Source organism: Nylanderia fulva, unplaced genomic scaffold (assembly GCF_048542155.1).
Source record: "Nylanderia fulva isolate GAGA-0341 unplaced genomic scaffold, ASM4854215v1 Scaffold364, whole genome shotgun sequence".
Taxonomy (NCBI): domain Eukaryota; kingdom Metazoa; phylum Arthropoda; class Insecta; order Hymenoptera; family Formicidae; genus Nylanderia; species Nylanderia fulva.
The window spans coordinates 40,112-60,338 of NW_028190438.1; the positions used below are offsets into that span (position 1 = coordinate 40,112).

Genomic DNA, 20,227 nt, shown 5'->3' on the forward strand with positions numbered 1-20,227 from the left:
TTTATAATTTAGATTACAGTTTGAGTGTGCGGGACCCTTGTACCGTCCGGTGAGATGGCAATAATCGCGTACGCGTGTATCGTCTGATGCAAACGATTTCTCGCAAATGTGACAATGCGTTGCGCTGCGAAATTTTGACCACTCGTCTGATGTTAAATTTACCATGGGGACATTTGTTGTTAAAATAGTTTTTACGCGTACCGCTAAATTTTTAAGCTGTTCGGCAAACCATGAAACGCAATCAATGCTACGGCTAGAATAATATGCGGATAATGAATTATACGAGCAATGTACACAATACGCGATGCTAAATACTTGATGATGTTGGTAATTTTTTCTTCTTCCGTCCTTGCTAAAACGCATTTCATGTCAGCGTACACTATGAATGGAAGTTGCTCTTTCCTCGTGGAGTTGTTAAACGAGAGCCACTTGTCCTTATCGCTCGGTAATCGGATAGCGCAGTCGTTTATCTCTCCGCAGTCTATCGTATGCGTCTGCAATTTTTCTTCCAACCCAAAATAATGCAGGCATCTGTAACATTACAGTATTTGAAAATTTTATTAAAAATTTTATATATATAAATTATTTTATACAATGTAAATTTATACGTACCGATCACAAATATATTTCTTGTGACCATATTTGCTCAGTTGTGAGCTGACAAGCCTTGAGAGATTTTTGATCCATGCAAAATGTCCGACACTGTTACCGTCTTGCGCGTACAGCAAATTGACGTGCTTGTCCCTTTTCTGCTCCGAAAGCCGTAGCGGGATGATGCCGTTTTCGTTGCTGTAGACATTGATTGAGATGTTATTTCAAATTTCTATATTTGATTCAGAGTCACTGAAAACTCAATGTCTTTGCAATTCAGTACTGTTGTATAATGGAGATAGGAGGATTCCCGATCCACATTTCTTTCAGCAGGGTGAAACACAAAGCTGTGACTACCGCCCACGCAAAACATGCATTGTCTTTGGTTTGCACGTTTACAATCGCTCTCTTCATCATTATCTCACGCGGTAATTTAATATAACATCCTGCAAGCATCAAATTGTACTTGTTGATATTTATAATCAAATTGATTATTCGCGATAATGCCCAACCACTATCACGTTCTTGAAATTCTTTAAGCAATGCTAGCGTGGGCTCGATGACGCGGTGCTCAAACCATTCGTGTATATCAGACGTGCGAAAAAGTTAATAGTTTCTCGTATTTATACTTTTATTGGCATGTTTATTACCCGACACAAACTCACCATTAAACACAGTGTTTACTTTAACACTAGTATACTTTTGCAACACTTTTTGCACGTTCTTGATCACAATGTCTTTAGCATCTTCAAGAAATTGACGAGGTTCGATGTGATTACAATTTATGACTGCACCAGTAAACATGAGGCTCTCAAACGCCGTATCAATTTCTCGTCATACGAGTCTGTTTTCTCGCAAACTACTTCCGGCACCTGCGTGTACAAAACGTCTGCGTATAGCATTCTTCAAATTTTCCAGACGAGCAATTTGGGTGACAAGCGATTGTCGAACTCCGATCGCTAACCATGGACGTTTAATTTGACTTTGTTCTTCCAATGATGCAATAAATTCATCACATTGCTGCTCCCACACAATGTATTCTTCCACCGAATTCACCCTTGCGGATTGCTCCAACAAACTTGCTTCCATCTTATGCTCTTACCGAACTCTTGATAAAAATATTGACAGAGTAAGTCTCCTTGCCATGATTTTTATATGATCATTGATACTTGAAATTTTGAATATATTGCATTTTTATGATGATATAATCCGAAGATGTCACAGCAGCCGTATTGGCGCTCTTAATACATTTTTTGCAAATCGGATAATTTTGTCACGTACGGTTCGGATTCATTAGCGCTTGAAATTTTGGATATGTTGCATTTTGAACACCTGAGAATGATGTCACAGCAGCCGTATTGGCGCTCGTGATACATTTTTTGCAAATCAGAATTTTGTCACGTACGGTTTTGATTCAATAGCGCTTGAAATTTTGAATATGTAGCATTTTTATGATAATTTCATCTGTGGATAATGTCACAGCAGCTGTATTGACGCTCGTGATACATTTTTTGCAAATCGGATGATTTTGTCACGTACGGTTTTGATTCATTAGCGCTTGAAATTTTGGATATGTTGCACTTTGCATATTTTATTTAACCTTCACACTAATTCTAACATTTTATCTGAGGATGATGTCACAGCAGCTCTATTGGCGCACGTGATACATTTTGCAAATCGGAAAATTTTGTCACGTACGGTTCTGATTCATTAGCGCTTGAAATTTTGGATATGTTGCATTTTGAACACCTGAGGATGATGTCACAGCAGCCGTATTGGCGCTCGTGATACATTTTTTTGCAAATCAGATAATTTTGTATGGGTTTACTCATCACTAGCGACTTCATTAATTTTATAGTTATTTTTGAATTACGATAATTTTTAACGAAATTATGAACAATTAAAGTCAAAATACTCATTTTTTACTTGATTCGCGATAATGCAATAATAAAAAATTTTAGAAACATTAAAAAAATGATTTTACAGGAAAAACTTTAAACTCTCATATTGCAAAGTTAAAAATTGTCGTAGATTTTTTGAGAAAGTGAGAAGTCTACAAGACAAAATTTGTTATTTTATTTAATTCATGGTTTTCACAAATTAATAAATTCACAGAAACTAAAAAAAAGTAACATTTTATAAAGATTGCAAGCTTTGAAACTCTTTCTTTGGATTTAAATTTTGTTCATTTTTATCAAAGTTGTTTAAATTTTGCTTATTTTTAAAGAAAAATTAAGTTCTCTTAATTTTTATAAACAGTATAAATTCACTACAACAGGAAACATGATTAGAATGTCATTAACATTAAATAATATTCAAATGCAAAATAACAATGAATTAATATTAATGTTTATGTACAAAGTACACTACGAATTATTTATATAATCAACAAAGTGACTGTAGAAATGACAAAATCGATCTAACTTTAATAAGTATCAGAAATGAGCATAGTTATTGACGTTTGTAGTTATGATAAAAGAAATTTATAATTATTTATTTGTAGAACTCTCTGGTAAGTGATTTTATCTTTTTAACAGAATAATGCGTGCATTTTTTGAGATGTAAAGAAATTTATTAATTATATATGTATTAGTTATAAACTCTAAGAATTTTTATATTAATAGAGATGTGTGCTATTATATATGTATAGTAGGTCTCAAATAAAAGTTAGATTTATATTATCTTAATAAGTACAACTTAGGTCTCCTTTCCCGATTCAGCAATTTTCAGATCTATATTTTTTCTTGCATTATTTTCATTTAACACGCTTTTTACTAGTTAGGCTCAGTAAATAATAATTATTAGTAACAAATGGGCAAAGAGTACGTACACGATCTTGGTGTAAAGTTGTAATAACAGCAATCAATTGTCAAACGTTTTGATTATTATTTAACTATCTTCAGTGACAAACTAAAATACAATAACTGATATTAACAAATAATCGGATAAATAAGAATAAATTAATATATCTTTAGAACAGCAGTGATATCAGTCAAAAAACAACGATCTATGCCGACATATTAAACGGAATTAAAGTCATTCAATGAAAACAATTATATTTCGAGGCACCGACAAAACTAGAAAAGAGGGGAGTCAACAGGGAGAGAGAAACGAAAAAAGAAAAAAGAGAGAAGAAAAGCGGGTAAACTTAAAGGGTGGATAAGGAATTGATAATTGAGGAGTAGGCGTCAGGGAAAAGTTCAGTGTCACTCTTTTTATTTAGGCTATTCTTTTGTCTTTTAATGTGCAGCATCTCAGAAATTTTTTGTAGCAATGTTTAATATCCAAAATTTGTATACCGTCCCAATCAAATTTATGACTGTTCATGCGGTATGCAGATATTACAGAAGATGCTGCATTTCTAAAAATATTAGACCGATGTTCTTTGACAGTTTTAAGTTTCCTCTTCGTTTGGCCTACATAAGTAGCATTACAATTCCCGCAGGAGATTCTATAAACGACATCACGCGCATTAGTATGTTTCAACCTGTCTTTGTGTTTTTTATAATGTTATTGAGATTCTTGGCCTTCGAAAATGCAGTTCTGTATCCGACATTTTTTGTTATTAAATTAAATTTATTTTCCACTGAGTGAGCATAAGGAAACACGAAATAAGGTTTTTGTGAATCTTTGTTATTACCAGATAATTTCTCATTATTATTATTGTCAGATAAATAGAATAAATAAAAAAGTCTGTCCTTAATTGTCTGAAAAATAAAATCCAAAGAAAAGCAGTTATCCAATAAAATGTGTATGACTATTTTCAAATATTCTTGATAAAAGCGAGGATGGGATAGTTTGATAACTTTATCTACTAAACTAATTATGGTGCCGTTTTTGTGTTAAAGGATTCTGAAAGTAGAAATTCAAATATCTCCCAGAATAGAAAGATTGGAACCAAACTATAAATTGCTTTCACTTGATGCGGTCTCTTTGTTCACTAATATACCAATAGATTTGGCTATTTCTAGTTTAACAAAAAGATGGAAGTACATAAAAGACAACACCCGCATCACTTAAGATGAGTTTATGAGAGGCATACAGTATGTATAATCTTCCCTATTCTGGGAGATATTTGAATTTCTATCCACTTTTCTCCTTTCTTTTTTCTTTTTTCTTTTCCCTCTTTCTGTTGACTCCTCTCTCTTCTACTTTTGTCGGTGCCTCGTAATATAATTGTTTTCACCGAGTGACTTTAATTCCGTTTAATATGTCGACATAGATCGTTGTTTTTTGACTGATATTACTGCTGTTCTAAAGGTATATTAATTTATTCTTATTTATCCGATTATTTGTTAATATCAATTATTGTATTTTAGTTTGTCACTGTAAATAGTTAAATAATAACAGAAACATTTGACAATTGATTGCTGTTATTACTTTAAACAAAAAAATACTTATTGCAAACCCATGTAGAATCCTATGAAAAATTAATCATTGCAAACCCATGTAGAATTCTATGAAAAATTAATCATTGCAAACCTATGTAGAATTCTATACAAAATAAACCATTGCAAACCCATGTAAAATTGTATGAAAAATTATCCATTGTAAATCCATGTAGAATCTTACTACAAAAGTAATGATATAAAAAAAATTGCGCCAAGTTAAAGTAGCAACTTCTACCAGTGAAAAATTGCAAACATATAGTATAGAGTCGTATAATGAACTACTAAATTAATATAATAGTAAATTAATATAAAATGTAAAAAAAATAAAATTTTAGTTAAAAAAACTTAGCGCTCTGTTAAATAATATTCTAATGATATTAAAATTTAATTATTTGCTACTTTAAAATTTATTGCAGTTAAAATATATTTTGTAATTAAATTAAGTTGTAATTTAACTAAGTATGTAACTTTAAGGTGCATTGTAATTTTGAAACTTAGCAGCGCGCCTAGTTTTTTTAACTAAAATTTTATTTTTTTTTAAATTTTATATAAATTTACTATTATATTAATTTACTAGTTTATTATACGATTCTATATATGTTTGCAATTTTTCACTGGTAGAAGTTTCTACTTTAACTTGGCGCAATTTTTTTATATCATTACTTTTGTAGTAAGATTCTACATGGATTTACAATGGATAATTTTTCATACAATTCTACATAGGTTTGCAATGATTTATTTTGTATAGAATTCTACATGGGTTTGCAATAATTAATTTTTCGAAGGATTCTACATGGGTTTGCAATGGGTAATTTTTTGTTACTGGCATGCCTTAACTGAGCATCTTTTTTTACCTTTTTTTAAAGGTAAGTTTTTAGAGATTATATCATTTATTTTGGTATATATATATATATATATTTAACTTTATATATTGCTAACAAAAGTAAATATTCAGGGCTTTGTTTTTCAAATGATGATTAGTTTAATTATATACAAAAATAAATGATATAATCTCTGATATATATATATATATATATATATATATATATATATATATTGTTACGTCCTCCGGACGTTTTTTCTCGCAAAAGACGTCTCTCGCACACACTCTCACTCACTCGCGGCTCGCAAAATAAAAACACTCTCTTATGAAGAATTGATCCTTTATACAATGATGAAATGCAATGACTAATGTACACGCGAAAGAAAGAAGATTGCTCTCTGGTCAAGTCACGTCCGTACGAGATGACAGCTAGACCAAAACTGTCATGGAGCTTGAAAACAACCACCGGGCGGTTGTCAATAAACAACCCCCTTTAACGATGAAGCTCCACGACACAAGGGATGATATTCAGGGGATGAAAGATCAGGGACGTAACACTGCCCCCCTTCTTCAAGATTGTCGTCCCGACAATCAAAAACAGAGGGCTATCCAACGCTGTACAATAACTCTGTATTCCGATGCCGACCTCAGGACTCCGACGAATTTTCTTGTTTTACCCTGGGCTCCTGCCACAGGTTACCAAACAATCCGCCATTCTGGATCCCGTCGCACATCCGTTGGACTATATTCGCCAATCCAAGTCCACAGTACAACTGTATCAATTGTCGATTCCAGGGCACCGACGAGTCTTCCTGCCCTACCCTGGGCTGCTGCCGCAGGTTACCGAGCGACTCCGTCAATTTGGTCTCAATCGACTTTCAAAATTCCTTGAAGATAAGTTCCAGTCTCCCTTCGTCCTCCGGTTCAGACAAGGAGGGGGTATCTTCCGTGGACCCATCGTCCCTCATGGACTCCCCAAGTCCCTGTCTCGGCATTTACCCAAAGTCCCGCGGGAAAACCACGGATCAAAAACCGCGGGCAAGACAGTCTTCTTAGAGTAGAATAAAGACGGATGAAGATTTTCTCCCTCGAAGACTAAGCTGGGAGATCAATTTTTCCGCCATTCAGGAAACTTTTCTCAGGTCAAAGACAAATTTCTTTCCAAATTGAAGACTCTGTAACGAAAAATAAAATGCGCAGTAACTCATTCTATTTTTTTTTAAATTAAAACATTTCCCCGAATTTTTAAATAAAAATCGACATTTTCGGGCTCCAATCTACTTAATTATTTTTCTAAACTTCTCTCGAGAAAAGGAGCTGATCTATCTGAATGTACAATTTTCCTCTTATGTCTAGACGATTTTTCTATGCAAAACACCACGTCACTAAGTTTTTTTACTATCCGGAATGGACCTTCCCAACGTCCTTGTAATTTCGGAGCTTTCCCTTTAACCCTACGAGGATTATAAAACCAAACCTTCTGTCCTACTTCGAAAAGAATTCTTCTGGCACTACGATCATAACGAATCTTCATCTGAGAAGATTTCAAATTCATTCGCTCTCTAACCAAAGAATGAATTTCTTTTAATTTCTCTTTTAGATTTCTAGTAAAATTTTTTCTTGGAAGTCTTCCTTCAGAAGATTCAGGATTTCCTCGTAAAAGATCCACTGGTAGCCTTAGTTCCCTACCAAAATATAGCTCTGCCGGAGTCACGCCAGTGGTTTCATGCTTCGAAGATCTGTAAGCTAAAAGAAACATGGGAATCCATCGATCCCAGTCTTTTTGATCTTCCGATACGTATTTCGCTAGGAAATTTAAAATAGTTTGATGTTGGCGTTCTACTTGTCCGTTAGATTGAGGATGCAAGGCGGTAGTTCTGGTTTTTCTTATCCCGAGTAATTTCATTAATTCTGAAAAAAGTTGTGATTCAAAATTCTTCCCTTGATCAGTGTGAACTTCACTTGGAATTCCATGCCTTGAGATAAATTGATTAACAAAGACTTCAGCGACCATTTTAGCTCTGATATTTTTAATAGGAAAAGCCTCCACCCATTTAGTGAAGCAATCTACGATAACAAGCAAATATTTGTTTCCGAATCTTGTCAAAGGAAGAGGACCAAGTATGTCCATCTGTATTCTCTCTAATGGAGCTCCAACGTTAAAAATTTGTAAAGGAGATTTCCCTTTTCCTGAAGGACCTTTCTTTGAAACACAGATTTTACAGGTTTTGCACCATTCCTCAACATCTTGTTTGCAGGTTGCCCAGAAGAATCGTTTTCGAATTTTTCCTAGAGTCTTATTGGCTCCGAAATGTCCTCCTGTTGGAGAATCATGCGTCTCCTCTAATATTTCCTTTATTCGTACTCGAGGAACCACGAGTTGGAGAAAATTTGATTTTAAATTTGGAGCTTCCCATTTTTTATAGAGGATCCCATTTTTCACAATCAAAGAATCCCAATACGACCAATATATTAGAGTTGAAATGTCCTCTCCGACTATTTCTGAGCGTGGGGGACGAATTTTTGTTTCCTTGGCACGAAGAATAAATGAAATGTCAGGATCTTGTCGTTGTATTTCACGCCAATTTTCCAAATTTTCGCCTTCAAACACAATACGAGAAACTGTTTGTTCCCTCTCCTCTGAATTTTTCTTTTCCACTTTTGCACAATATTGACAATTGTTTGATTCACAAAGTCTTCTAGACAATCCGTCAGCATTATTGTGAGAAATCCCTTTACGATAGATAATCTCAAACTTGTATTGCTGTAATCTTTCCATCCATCGAGCTAATTGACCTTCCAAATCTCTGAAAGATAAAAGCCATCGTAACGAAACATGATCCGTACGGATTAAAAACTTTTGTCCCAAAAGATAATGACGAAAAAATTTTATAGAATCTACTATCGCTAAAAGTTCCCGACGAGTAACGCAATAGTTCCGTTCGGCTTTATTAAGCACACGACTAAAATAAGCAATTACTATCCCTTCTCCATCTTGTTTCTGAGACAACACTGCACCGATTCCTATATTCGACGCGTCGGTATCTAATAAAAATTCTCCCTTTTCCCTTGGAAAAGAAAGAATTGGAGAAGAACATAATAAAAACTTTAACTTTTCAAAAGCTTTTTGACATTCATCTCCCCATATGTATTTAATTTGACCTTCTGTCAACATGTAAAGGGGTTTAGCTAAGGAAGAGAATCCTTTAACAAATTTACGATAATAAGAACAAAATCCCAGAAAACTTCGTAATTGTTTTTTTGTGTGAGGTATTGGCCAATCTTTAACAACGGAAATCTTATCGGGATCTGTAACAATGCCTTCCGCAGAAACCACATGACCCAAATATTTTATAGTTTTACTAAATAACACACATTTCTTCGGATTTATTTTTAAATTTGCTTCTCTTAATCGTAAAAATACTGTTCTAAGATTGTTTATCATTTCAGTAAAACTTTTCCCAAAAATTATCACATTATCCAAATAAACAAGGCAAATTTTTGATAATAAATTTTGTAAAACCTTTTCCATAAAGCGTTCAAATGTTGCAGGGGCGTTACACAACCCAAAGGGCATAATTGTAAATTGCCAAAGTTCTTTTCCTATTGAAAAAGCCGTTTTCTCTTTGTCTTCGGGACGGATCTTAATTTGCCAATACCCACTTTAAGATCAAGAGTGGAAAACCAAGAATTACCTGTTAGCTGATCAAGAATGTCATCAATTCGGGGAAGGGGATAAGAATCCTTAATAGTCACCTCGTTTAATTTTCTATAATCAACACAGAACCTTATAGAACCGTCCTTCTTTTTAACCATGACAGCAGGAGAAACCCATGGACTATGTGACTCCTCAATTACTCCACGTGAACTCATATCTTCCAAAATCTTATCGACTTCTTCCCTCATTTGAATCGGAATCCTACGAGGAACCTGTTTTATGGGAGGGGAATCTCGCACATTTACAATATGTTCTACAACACTACAATTTCCCGCAATAATGTTCTCAGAAAATAAATCATCAAATTCATTAAGAAAATCGACAAAACTTTCCTTTTCTATTTCAGTTAAATGTTGAGAATTAATTTCATAGAGTTCTTTCAAGGGGATTGGAACTTTTTTAAAAGAATCTTCAATTCTAGCTATTTCTTTTTCAAACGTCGGAATTCCAAAAGCCGATTCAAAGATTTTTTCCAAATTTACCATTTTTAGAAAATCTATTCCCAAAAGACATTCATCATTTATGTCTGCAATAAACATTGGAATTTTTAACGAATATTTCCCTAATTCGACTTTAACTTCTGCCCAAAATTCTACACGAACTTTTTCTCCGGTGGGATATCTTAAATTAACAAAATTCTTAGAAATCTTCCTTTTCTCTTTTTCAACAAATTTGCTATTTATTATGGAAACATCGGAGCCCGTGTCAACCTTGAGAGAACATACTTTATCATCTATTTTTCCTTTAAAAATGAAATAATCATTATCCTTAATTCTATTTACATTTAATATAATTTCCGAGGAATTTTTCACGGAAGCCAAACTCTCCCCGGTAAGCTCGGCTAAACCAAGTTTCCCTTCTCAATAGGACATTCGTACCGGAAATGTCCGATTTTCCGACACGTCCAACATTCTCTTTGGCCGGCGCTAAATTTGCTGCCTGGCCAATTTCCTTTTCCGTTCTTTTCTTTCTTATCTCTTTTATCCCGTTCGCCTTCTAATTTATTACCCTGCGCGTTCTTTTTTTTCAATACTCGAAAAATTTTTATTAAAATTAAAATTTCCTCTCTTTTTTTTGTAACCCTCCCCTTGAATTATTTTTATGGCTTTTGCCCTTTCAATTGCCAAACTCAATGAGGTTATATTTTCTAATTGTAAAGTTCGTTTGACAAAATTATCATATATCGCTGAAATGAATTGCGCGCAGGCGATTTTATCTCGGATTTCGTGTGGGCACTCGGGATACGCAAGGCGAACCAATCTTTCGAGTTCCGAACCTAATGTTGCCAAATCTTCCCCAAACTTTTGTTTCCGATTTGTAAATTGAACGTAATAATTTTGTGATAAGAGTCCTTTTCCAAAACGCAATTCAAGTTTTGATTTTAATTCGTTGAATTCTAAATTGGACACGTCTTTTACCGTCTCTAATACTGAACGCGCTTTTCCCCTCAAACTCGAAGCGAGTGCAACAGTCTTTGTCGTATCATCCCAACTATTTGCTTGAGCAATTAAGTTAAACTGCGAGAAAAATTCACGAAGTGATACTGTCCCGTCATAAGTATCAGGTTTTAATTTGTACCCTAATATCGCGCGAAAATCGTTCTCCCTCTCATTTAAAAAATGCGTACCCGAATTTCCACACGTTCTATTATTAGAAGGACTTAGCTGTAGATTTTGTGGTCGGGAATGAATCTCCTTCAAGGCTAGAAGTTCCTCGTCGTGACGACGCAGCATCGCCGCAATTTCGTCCTCTCGACGAGTCTGTTCCTGTCGCATCTCTCGCATTTCAAGAAGGAGAACTCGAAGAGCTGTAGATTCTGTTACCGCCGGTTCTCCTGCGATTTCCGGTAACGAGCCCGTTTGCTCTCCTGATTCCTCGCTGCCAGTCGTTCGAGACGGAGCTTGTAAACGGGTAATCCTCGGGGAATGTATCATTCTAGACGTTCCGTTCCGCTGCGGTGAGATATTCCTTCGATCCGATCCCGGACGAACCCCCAAAATGTTACGTCCTCCGGACGTTCTTTCTCGCAAAAGACGTCTCTCGCACACACTCTCACTCACTCGCGGCTCGCGAAATAAATACACTCTCTTATGAAGAAATGATCCTTTATACAATGATGAAATACAATGACTAATGTACACGCAAAAGAAACAAGATTGCTCTCTGGTCAAGTCACGTCCGTACGAGATGACAGCTAGACCAAAACTGTCATGGAGCCTGAAAACAACCACCGGGCGGTTGTCAATAAACAACCCCCCTTAACGATGAAGCTCCACGACACAAGGGATGATATTCAGGGGATGAAAGATCAGGGACGTAACAATATGTATGTATATATATAATACACACACATATATGTATAATAATAAAATCATATATATGTGCAATATTGCATATCACATATTTAGTATATCACAAACATATTTTTTCATAAATACATATTTATATAATGATATTTGCAACTTTTTGATATTTTTATTTGTTTTTTTTATTATGTTACGTTATTATTTTATACTATTTCTTTCATAATAATTTTCTGCAACGCTACCATCATACTGCATCTTTCATAAGTATATAATTCATTATTATTGGTAAAGATCGCTTGCTTATTTTACATCAATAATTATGTACTTGTAAAAAAAGAAATAGTGTAGCAAGAAAGTAGTTATTATATTATAAAAGTAATAATTTAAAATGGTAATGTAACAAGAAAGTAGTTGCAAATATCAAAATATAAATATGCATTTATATACTTACTAAATACATGTGATATGCAATACTATATAATATGTGATATACTATATTTTATTCATAATAATATTATAATCTGTTTTCTTGTTACGCAATCATCCTATTATTTCTTTATAAGAATATAATTGTTAATCTTATGAAAAAATAATAGGATGATTGCGTAACAAGAAAATAGATATTATTATATAAAAAAATATTTGCATAATAATATAATCACATATATATGTGCAGTATTGCATATCACATATTTAGTATATCACAAACATATTCTTTTATAAATATATATTTGTATAATGATATTTGCAACTTTTTGATATTTGTTGCTTTTATTATGTTACGTTATCATTTTATACTATTTATTTTATAATAATTTTCTGCAACGCTATACCATTGTACTACACCTTTCATAAATATATAAATAATTATTATTGGTAAAGATCGCTTCCTTATTTTACATCAATAATTACATCAATTATCTACTTATAAAAAAAAATAGTAGAATAATAGTGTAATAAGAAAGTAGTTATTATTATGAAAAAAACAGTTTAATAAAATGGTAACGTAACTAGAAAGTAGTTGCAAATATCAATATATAAATATGCATTCAAGAAAGACACAGATAAATAAAAGGATTTACATTTTGCAATATATACTTATTTACTAAATACATTTCATATGCAATACCATATAATATATATATATATATATATACAGGGTGATTCAAAACAACCGTTTGTCCTTAAAATGTCGTATTCCTGACTCAATTCTAAGACGATTTTTCCTTTGCCAAAATTTTATCCGAAGCTTAGTTTTTGAAATATAAAAAGAAATAGTTAGCGAATTACAGCACGAGTACGGGCGGTAATCAGGAGCGGCGCACCACATTATCCGACGCGGGCGATTACGGGGGCGCTCGAAGCGATCAGCTGTTTGTTACACGCGGCGTTTTGTGTGTGTGTGTGTGTGTGTGTGTGCGTGTGTGTACGCGTATACACACACACACACACACACACACTCTCTCTCTCTCTCTCTCTCTCACTGATTCTTACCTTGTAGAGATGTTTGATGTCCTTTGACGAATAATTGTTGCCTGGCTGGATACAATCCGATATTGACACACTGTGACACACTGCATAATGAAATCATTTTTTTGTAATAAATTCTATTGACACTTTGACTCACGCACTTGATTAAAAATTATTGTAATAAATAACTGATTACAAATTACAACACATAATCACGATCTGAGAGAATTTTCTCTTAGAATTTGCCCTGAAAATTGTGGTAATCGTAGGATAATATTGTATGGAAAAAATTTTATTAGAATTCCTCTAATTAATATTTATCACATTCAAAATAATAATATCTATCACAATAAAATATGAAACATGTTTTATTAATTTTACTAAACCGTAAAGTAAAATTAATGAAATATATTTTATATTTTATTGTGATAAATATTATTATTTTGAATGTGATAATTATTAATCAGAGAAATTCTAATAAAATTCTTTCCATACCATATTCTCTTACAATTACTATAACTTTTAGGGTAAATTCTAAGAGAAAATTCTCTCAGTGTTTTGATTAATTATTAAAAATTACTTGTAAAAACGCGCGGCGCGCACAGCACACGTTACTCAATGCGGACGGCAATAGTTTACACGGCAAGGACACGACAATCATAATCACAATCTAAGAGAATTTTCTCTTAGAATTTACCTAGAAAATTATGGTAATCGTAGGACATTATGATGTGGAAAGAATTTTATTAGAATTTCTCTACTATTTATCATATTAAAAATAATAATATGTATCACAAGAAAATATAAAATATGTTTGATTAATTTTACTATACAGTTTAGTAAAATTAATCACACATATTTTATATTTTATTGTGATAGATATTATTTTTAATGTGATAAATATTAATCAGAGAAATTTTAATAAAATTCTTTTCATACCGTATTGTCTCACAATTACCATAACTTTTAGGGTAAATTTTAAGAGAAAATTCTCTCAGTGTACCGATTAATTATTAAAAATTACTTGTAAAAAGGCACACGTTACTCGATGCGGACGACAATTGTTTACACGGCAAGGACACGACAACAGACTGCGGCGACGGACGACGCGACGCGTCGCGACGCTTCGCGACACGTCTAGACGATAACAATAAAAATTATAACGTAAAAAATTATAATACGTTATAATATGCCTTTTTTAATAACATAATTATTATACGTTTTAATACATGTCTCGCGTCAATCACATGTTCGGCAACGCCGCGTGATTGTTATCGTCTAGACGTGTCGCGAAGCGTCGCGACGCGTCGCGTCGTCCGTCGCCGCAGTCTGTTGTCGTGTCCTTGCCGTGTAAACAATTGTCGTCCGCATCGAGTAACGTGTGCCTTTTTACAAGTAATTTTTAATAATTAATCGGTACACTGAGAAGTAGTATAGTGGGCACTATGGCCCGTCATAACAAACCTCCACCACCGACCCGTCTGGCGCCGAGTCTTATCTTATCTTTCCCCCACCACCGGCGTCTGGTTTTTCCGAGTGTGGGTGTAGGGGGAGAGGGTGTTGGGGAAAAAAAAATGGCGACTGGCCCCGAAAGGTGGGGATGAGAATTTTTTTTTTTTTTATTTTTTCTGATTTCCTCTGGATTTGAACCTGGGGCCTTCGTGTTTCCGAGCAGGGTCCTAGTATGTTGAGCTAAACGAGATCTTACTAGTCTAAGGATTAGATGAGGTATTTAAGCTAAAGTTGCGTAGGGTACGGTATGGGGGTACGGGTATACGTATGGCAAGGATAGCTCGTCGAATCAAATGGTCGATATTGGACGGGGTGGGGTAAAAACAGTTAGGGTATACGTATGGCAAGGATAGCTCGTCGAATCAAATGGTCGATATTAGACGGGGTGGGGTAAAAACATTTTGACCAAGAAAAGCGTTATGCGGTCGACCGGGGATCGGTGGCAGGTAGTAACTGACAATGCCGTAGGGTAATAAAAAAAGAACACGCAAATATTTGTACTGGCGAGCATTCCGACTCGTGTCACGATAAAAAAATAATGCATCATCGTAGATTAGAAAGAATGCTTATTGTTAAAAAGATGTCGGATTAAATTTTATTTTAAAATAACAATTTCTGGAAAGAGGAAGTGAAAGAAAATTGAACAATGGTTTTAAAAGTACAAATATGATTTATATTTAAAATATTTTTTACAGAACAAAATTTATTTATTAATACTAAAATTCATATTATATATTGTTATGATTCGCTTGTTTTTTGTGAGTAAAAATTTTACGAAATAAGTGTATGATTAAACAATCGTTATATTCGCAATCTTCGGAAAAAAGAGCGAGAAACTGATTAAGATTATAGCCGCTACACATATAATATAAAAATACACAGCAGTATTGTCCGCAAGTCTTAGAAAAAATTCCTTGTAATTGTTGAATATTCCAACGATGGATGATGGAGTTTCGTCGAAGTCGGATGAGAAATCCTGGATACAAGGGGGGTAATCCGTAGCTGTCGAAGTAAGTGGCTGTGCCGTGTTCATCGAGGTAGAAGGCGATCCAATGTTCTCCAGGTCGGTCGTGATTGTCGGTGTTAGCGACGATAGCCGTCGACCTCGTCCACACCCTCGGAACTCTGTCGGCTGCATAGACTCCAACATGTCTGGCATCTAGATGACGCAATGCTTGTAGAATTTCGCGAGAGTTCATTTTTTTGTCCCGAATACAAACGAGTGTACGGTATTATTTGAACAATACCAGTTTTTACCTCTTTCGACAATGCGTTTTCTTCTATCTTGAGTTGTTTTGAGAGGTTTTCAATGTCAGTTTGCGTCGAGATGGAAATTGTTTCGTTCTTGTTTCTATCCGTCAACGTCGATGACGGTTTAGAAATCACAAATCTCTCTTCTTCTTTTTCAATCTGCTGTTCGTTGTTTTGCTGATTTTTCTCCTCTATTTGTATTTTAGTTATATTCTCATTTACATCGCGAGAAACGGCGGCGTCGTATTTATCGTCGCTATCGTCGAAGGTAATTTCCCAACTTTCGTCAGAACTACAAGTAGCTTCGGTAGAGGTCGAAACGTTCTCGCAATTATTTTGCGCACTTAGCCAGCATTTTAATTTATAAGCATTGTATAACGCGCAATGAAAGGTTCCAAATTTTCGAATCCCGTGATGACCGCAATATTGTACGATATTCTCCTCATCCGGTAGATTTTTAAATGCTGGTGAGGTACCCTCCAAATTATTTATATCTCTGGAAAGTAAATTCCTCAAGTAGTTTGCTTTTTCGTTACCTCTGACGTAAACGCAGCGCGCGTGTCTTGCGATTTCGCGGAGATGCGAGGTAAAATATTTAGGATTAACTGAGCCGTCGAACCACTCGATACCGTGATAATTTCGTGAGAGCCAATTGTTTTCTCATCTTGCTTTTGCGGGTAATTTTCCAAACGCGTATGGTGGCATCATAATCCAATGCTCGACAATCGGAGCATCGATTGCGACAACGGCGACTTCCTTCGCGATAAATTTATTGGCTTCATCGCGGAAACCTTGTATGTCGACGACTATGTCCATATTGTGAGATTTTCGTTGGTGAGGTACAAGCTCTTAGCAAAACGTGCGCGTTTGTTCGTGTCTCGTACAAAACTGAATTCATTCTAGCGCGTTACATAGTTTCCACTTCGTGAATAGCGTCATCGAAATTTTCAAAGCAAGAGGAGGGGGAAAATTTTCTAATCGCGTATTACATTACTGTGTATGAATACATGTTGGTGAACGAGCGTTAAAAGCTAACCGGAAAAATCGACGATAACTTGACGCGATGCGTCGATTTCTACGACATTATCGAATTCGGAGTAAACGATACAATTAATTGTTTCGGTGAGTGCCTTCTCGAATCTCACTTCTAACCGAAGACTTCCGTGTCTCACGAGATTCCAATGACCGGCGCAATTAGCAGATAGATCGGGTGTAAGATCAAAAGCGAATAACGTATATCCCCGAGAATAATCATCTCTACTTATAGAATTTCCCTCGTTCAAAAAATGGATACCCGTCCCTGAGAAGAGCGTATGATAAGCTTCGATGTAAAGCGGTTCGCGAGAGGAGAAAACCGGTTGTAACGGTCTACTGGGTATTTGTGTACCGTCGACGTATAGCGAGAAGAAATTTATTCCGTAATTTTGGAAATTAAACGGATTCAATTTTCTGTCACCGTTAAACGCTTTATTATCGACGAAACCTTTATTCCGTAATTTTGGAAATTAAACGGATTCAATTTTCTGTCACCGTTAAACGCTTTATTATCGACGAAACCTACTATTATTCGTTTTGGTAATTGTCCCAGTATTACATTATCTAACGATTCACCCACAACCCCACTGTGAATCGTGAATGTTTTAATTTCAACTCTTGTAAGCGGATACTTGGCGGTAACTTTGCTCAGCATTCTAGCATGCGCTAGTAATACTCCGGAACTTATTTTCGCTCTTCTCACCATTAGGCTTGCATCGAGTATACGAATTTTCGACGTGCAATTAGTTTCTATGAAACAAAACGTATCTTTCGAGCGCACGAGTCTCAACCGCACCTCGACGCCATTAATTAAGAATTTGTCCTGATTGAAAACGTCGCAATGGAGGTGACCTATAAGATCTAGCGCGCGCCCTCCGCGTATGTAACGAGCTCGTCTCGCTATAGCGGTATTGCCTTCCGCTCCTACTGTATCGTCCATGTGACCGGGTGTATCCGCATCCCATAAGCACGAGGTTAGATGGGAAGTTTTTGCGGGTGATGAATAATTTAACAACGCTTCGATGTACGCGCGGTACGCATAAGCGTTGTTTGGAGGCGACACGAGCTTTTGATTGAAATACACGTCGATTTGATTGAAGATGGAATGAAGAAAATGATTTACGGGGCCCACGTTGACGGCGGATCCGGTGGCGAGACCGGGTAGCGGCTCGGTTTCTACACGTACCCGAAGACTTAGTAACGTGTGTGTGAGATCTAAATATTCTTCTCCGTGACCCGGGATGACGAATTCTAGCGGGGAGTCGTCCGAAAGCGAGGTCACGGGTTTGTAATAAATCCATTGCGAACTTTCGATGCTAGTTTGCGTGGGCGGTAAAGAGAAGAGATCGAGCTCGCTCTTTAAACACTCGCTCGAGTGTGTGTGAAGAAATGACATTTTTTTCTTTCACCACCTGCTCTACCAACGTTATTGTCACGAACAAACGTATTTAGAATAATGGCGATTATGAAAATATATCGTATACTGTACGCTTTTTACCGCTATTAGCTTTACGCCGTTTCGCGGACAACTTGAGTCTTTTACAGTCGAGCGATTTTTCCTCGTATTATTTTTAGTTTTTTTTGTATTTGTTCTTTTTTTCCCACGCGACTTGATTTTCGATAAACTTTTTTTCTTATTTGTCTTACGACGTTTACGCGATGCGGTTACCGAGGATTTAGCGACGTGACTCTTAAGCTTGCCGAAAGGAAACTGCGCTACATGAATTTTTTCATCCGATTTATATCCCCTACCTTTCATTAGACTACTTATTTTTTCCCTAGATTTTCTCTTAAGATTGTCACGCGATTGTTCAAAACGATGCTTGACAGCTACCTTTAACGGCATTTTATTTTCAACATCCTCGATTATATTAACCCCGGCGCGCAAAGCTTCTTTACCCACTGCCCCTAGTCCTCTAGTTAAATAAGGCAATACGCGTCTGAACATTCCTCCGAGAAAACTACCTATTCCATGACCTCGTTGATAGGGTGAACCGACAAAAACTCGTGGAATTCCACCGCCGCGAGTTCCACCGTTTTGTAATCCGTTATAATACTCCGAATAATAATCCATATTAATGAACAAAATCCTTCTTTCTTATCAAAAAAATCTTTACAGAGTATTTTAAAAATCTAATCGATACGTTTAAAATGTAAAGTCACCGTTAACGTGCCGGATTCAAATGGTATATTTTTTCTAGTATCGTCTTTTATATCGATTTCAATCCGTCGGAAATTTGTTAGGCGCACCGGGATATAATGCGGAGGTGAGAAATATTTCACTTGATTCGTTCCATATTCGTAATCGCGCCCCACCCCTGTGACAGGCACTATTCGGAGAAGAGGAGTTTGCACATCGCCTGTTATGTAAGGTTCGCAAATATCGCAATAAACAAACAGTTTATCGGGAATACCCCGCGCCAAACTACACGCTTCGTAACTATAGAATCCTTCGCGACGTACTCCATTTTCGTCAAGAGAACCGAGTTGAAGAAAAATTGAAGTAGATTTTTCTTTGGAATTAAGCTTAGATGTCGTAAGCATAGAACAATAGTGACTTCTCCCCTTAGGAGCGTTATAAATAAAATCAGCTAAACCGATCATTTGCAAAAGTCTATCGGAAAAATGCATATAATGAATCAGATTGCAACCAGCGGGACACGCGAGGAAGAAAAAAATACTACCGCCTGTAAATTTTTCTTGCTCCAAACGAATATGGGAACCGGCTTCTTTGCACGACGAATTAATCGCGGAGACGAGCTCTTCCATATTATTATAAACGCCATTTGATATTACGGCTTCCTTCGAAGTTAACACCTCATCTTCTTTATTTTTCTCTTTAACTTGAGGGTCGATATCGACGAAACTGAGTACATTTTCTTCGCGCCTTACATGAAAAAAGGTATTAGGGAATTGGATTTCGCTCAACGCGACTTCCCAGTCACCGTGTAAGTGCAGCGATTGAGGTAATTCCGTAATGAACGATGAGGTTTTATTGTCGGGGGAATAGCGTATACTGCTATTGCTTGGAAGAACCAGAAGAAATTGATCCACCCTCATTTCGAAGAATAGTTAAATGCGAAGCGGGTATCCAGGAGTTAAATTTAGAAGGATACCATTGCCAGCTAAC

At 35.7% G+C, this 20,227-nt stretch overlaps 2 protein-coding genes and 1 pseudogene across 2 annotated transcripts; all 3 read right to left on the minus strand.

Annotated features, from left to right (window-relative positions):
* Positions 1–203: 203 nt before the first annotated feature.
* Positions 204–1,680, minus strand: LOC114928134 (uncharacterized; annotated as a pseudogene).
* A 15,823-nt stretch (positions 1,681–17,503) lies between these two features.
* On the minus strand, positions 17,504–18,493 carry LOC146722133 (uncharacterized). Its single transcript, XM_085485394.1, has one exon. It carries the CDS (start codon positions 18,491–18,493, stop codon positions 17,504–17,506), a length of 990 nt encoding a protein of 329 aa, XP_085341520.1.
* A 737-nt stretch (positions 18,494–19,230) lies between these two features.
* Positions 19,231–20,157, minus strand: LOC146722134 (uncharacterized). Its single transcript, XM_085485395.1, has one exon. It carries the CDS (start codon positions 20,155–20,157, stop codon positions 19,231–19,233), a length of 927 nt encoding a protein of 308 aa, XP_085341521.1.
* Between the last annotated feature and the right edge of the window lie 70 nt (positions 20,158–20,227).

Excerpts from the sequence above, each read along its gene's own strand:
- LOC146722133 (XM_085485394.1), bottom strand. The coding sequence starts at position 18,493 with ATGTCATTTCTTCACACACACTCGAGCGAGTGTTTAAAGAGCGAGCTC.
- LOC146722134 (XM_085485395.1), bottom strand. The coding sequence starts at position 20,157 with ATGAGGGTGGATCAATTTCTTCTGGTTCTTCCAAGCAATAGCAGTATA.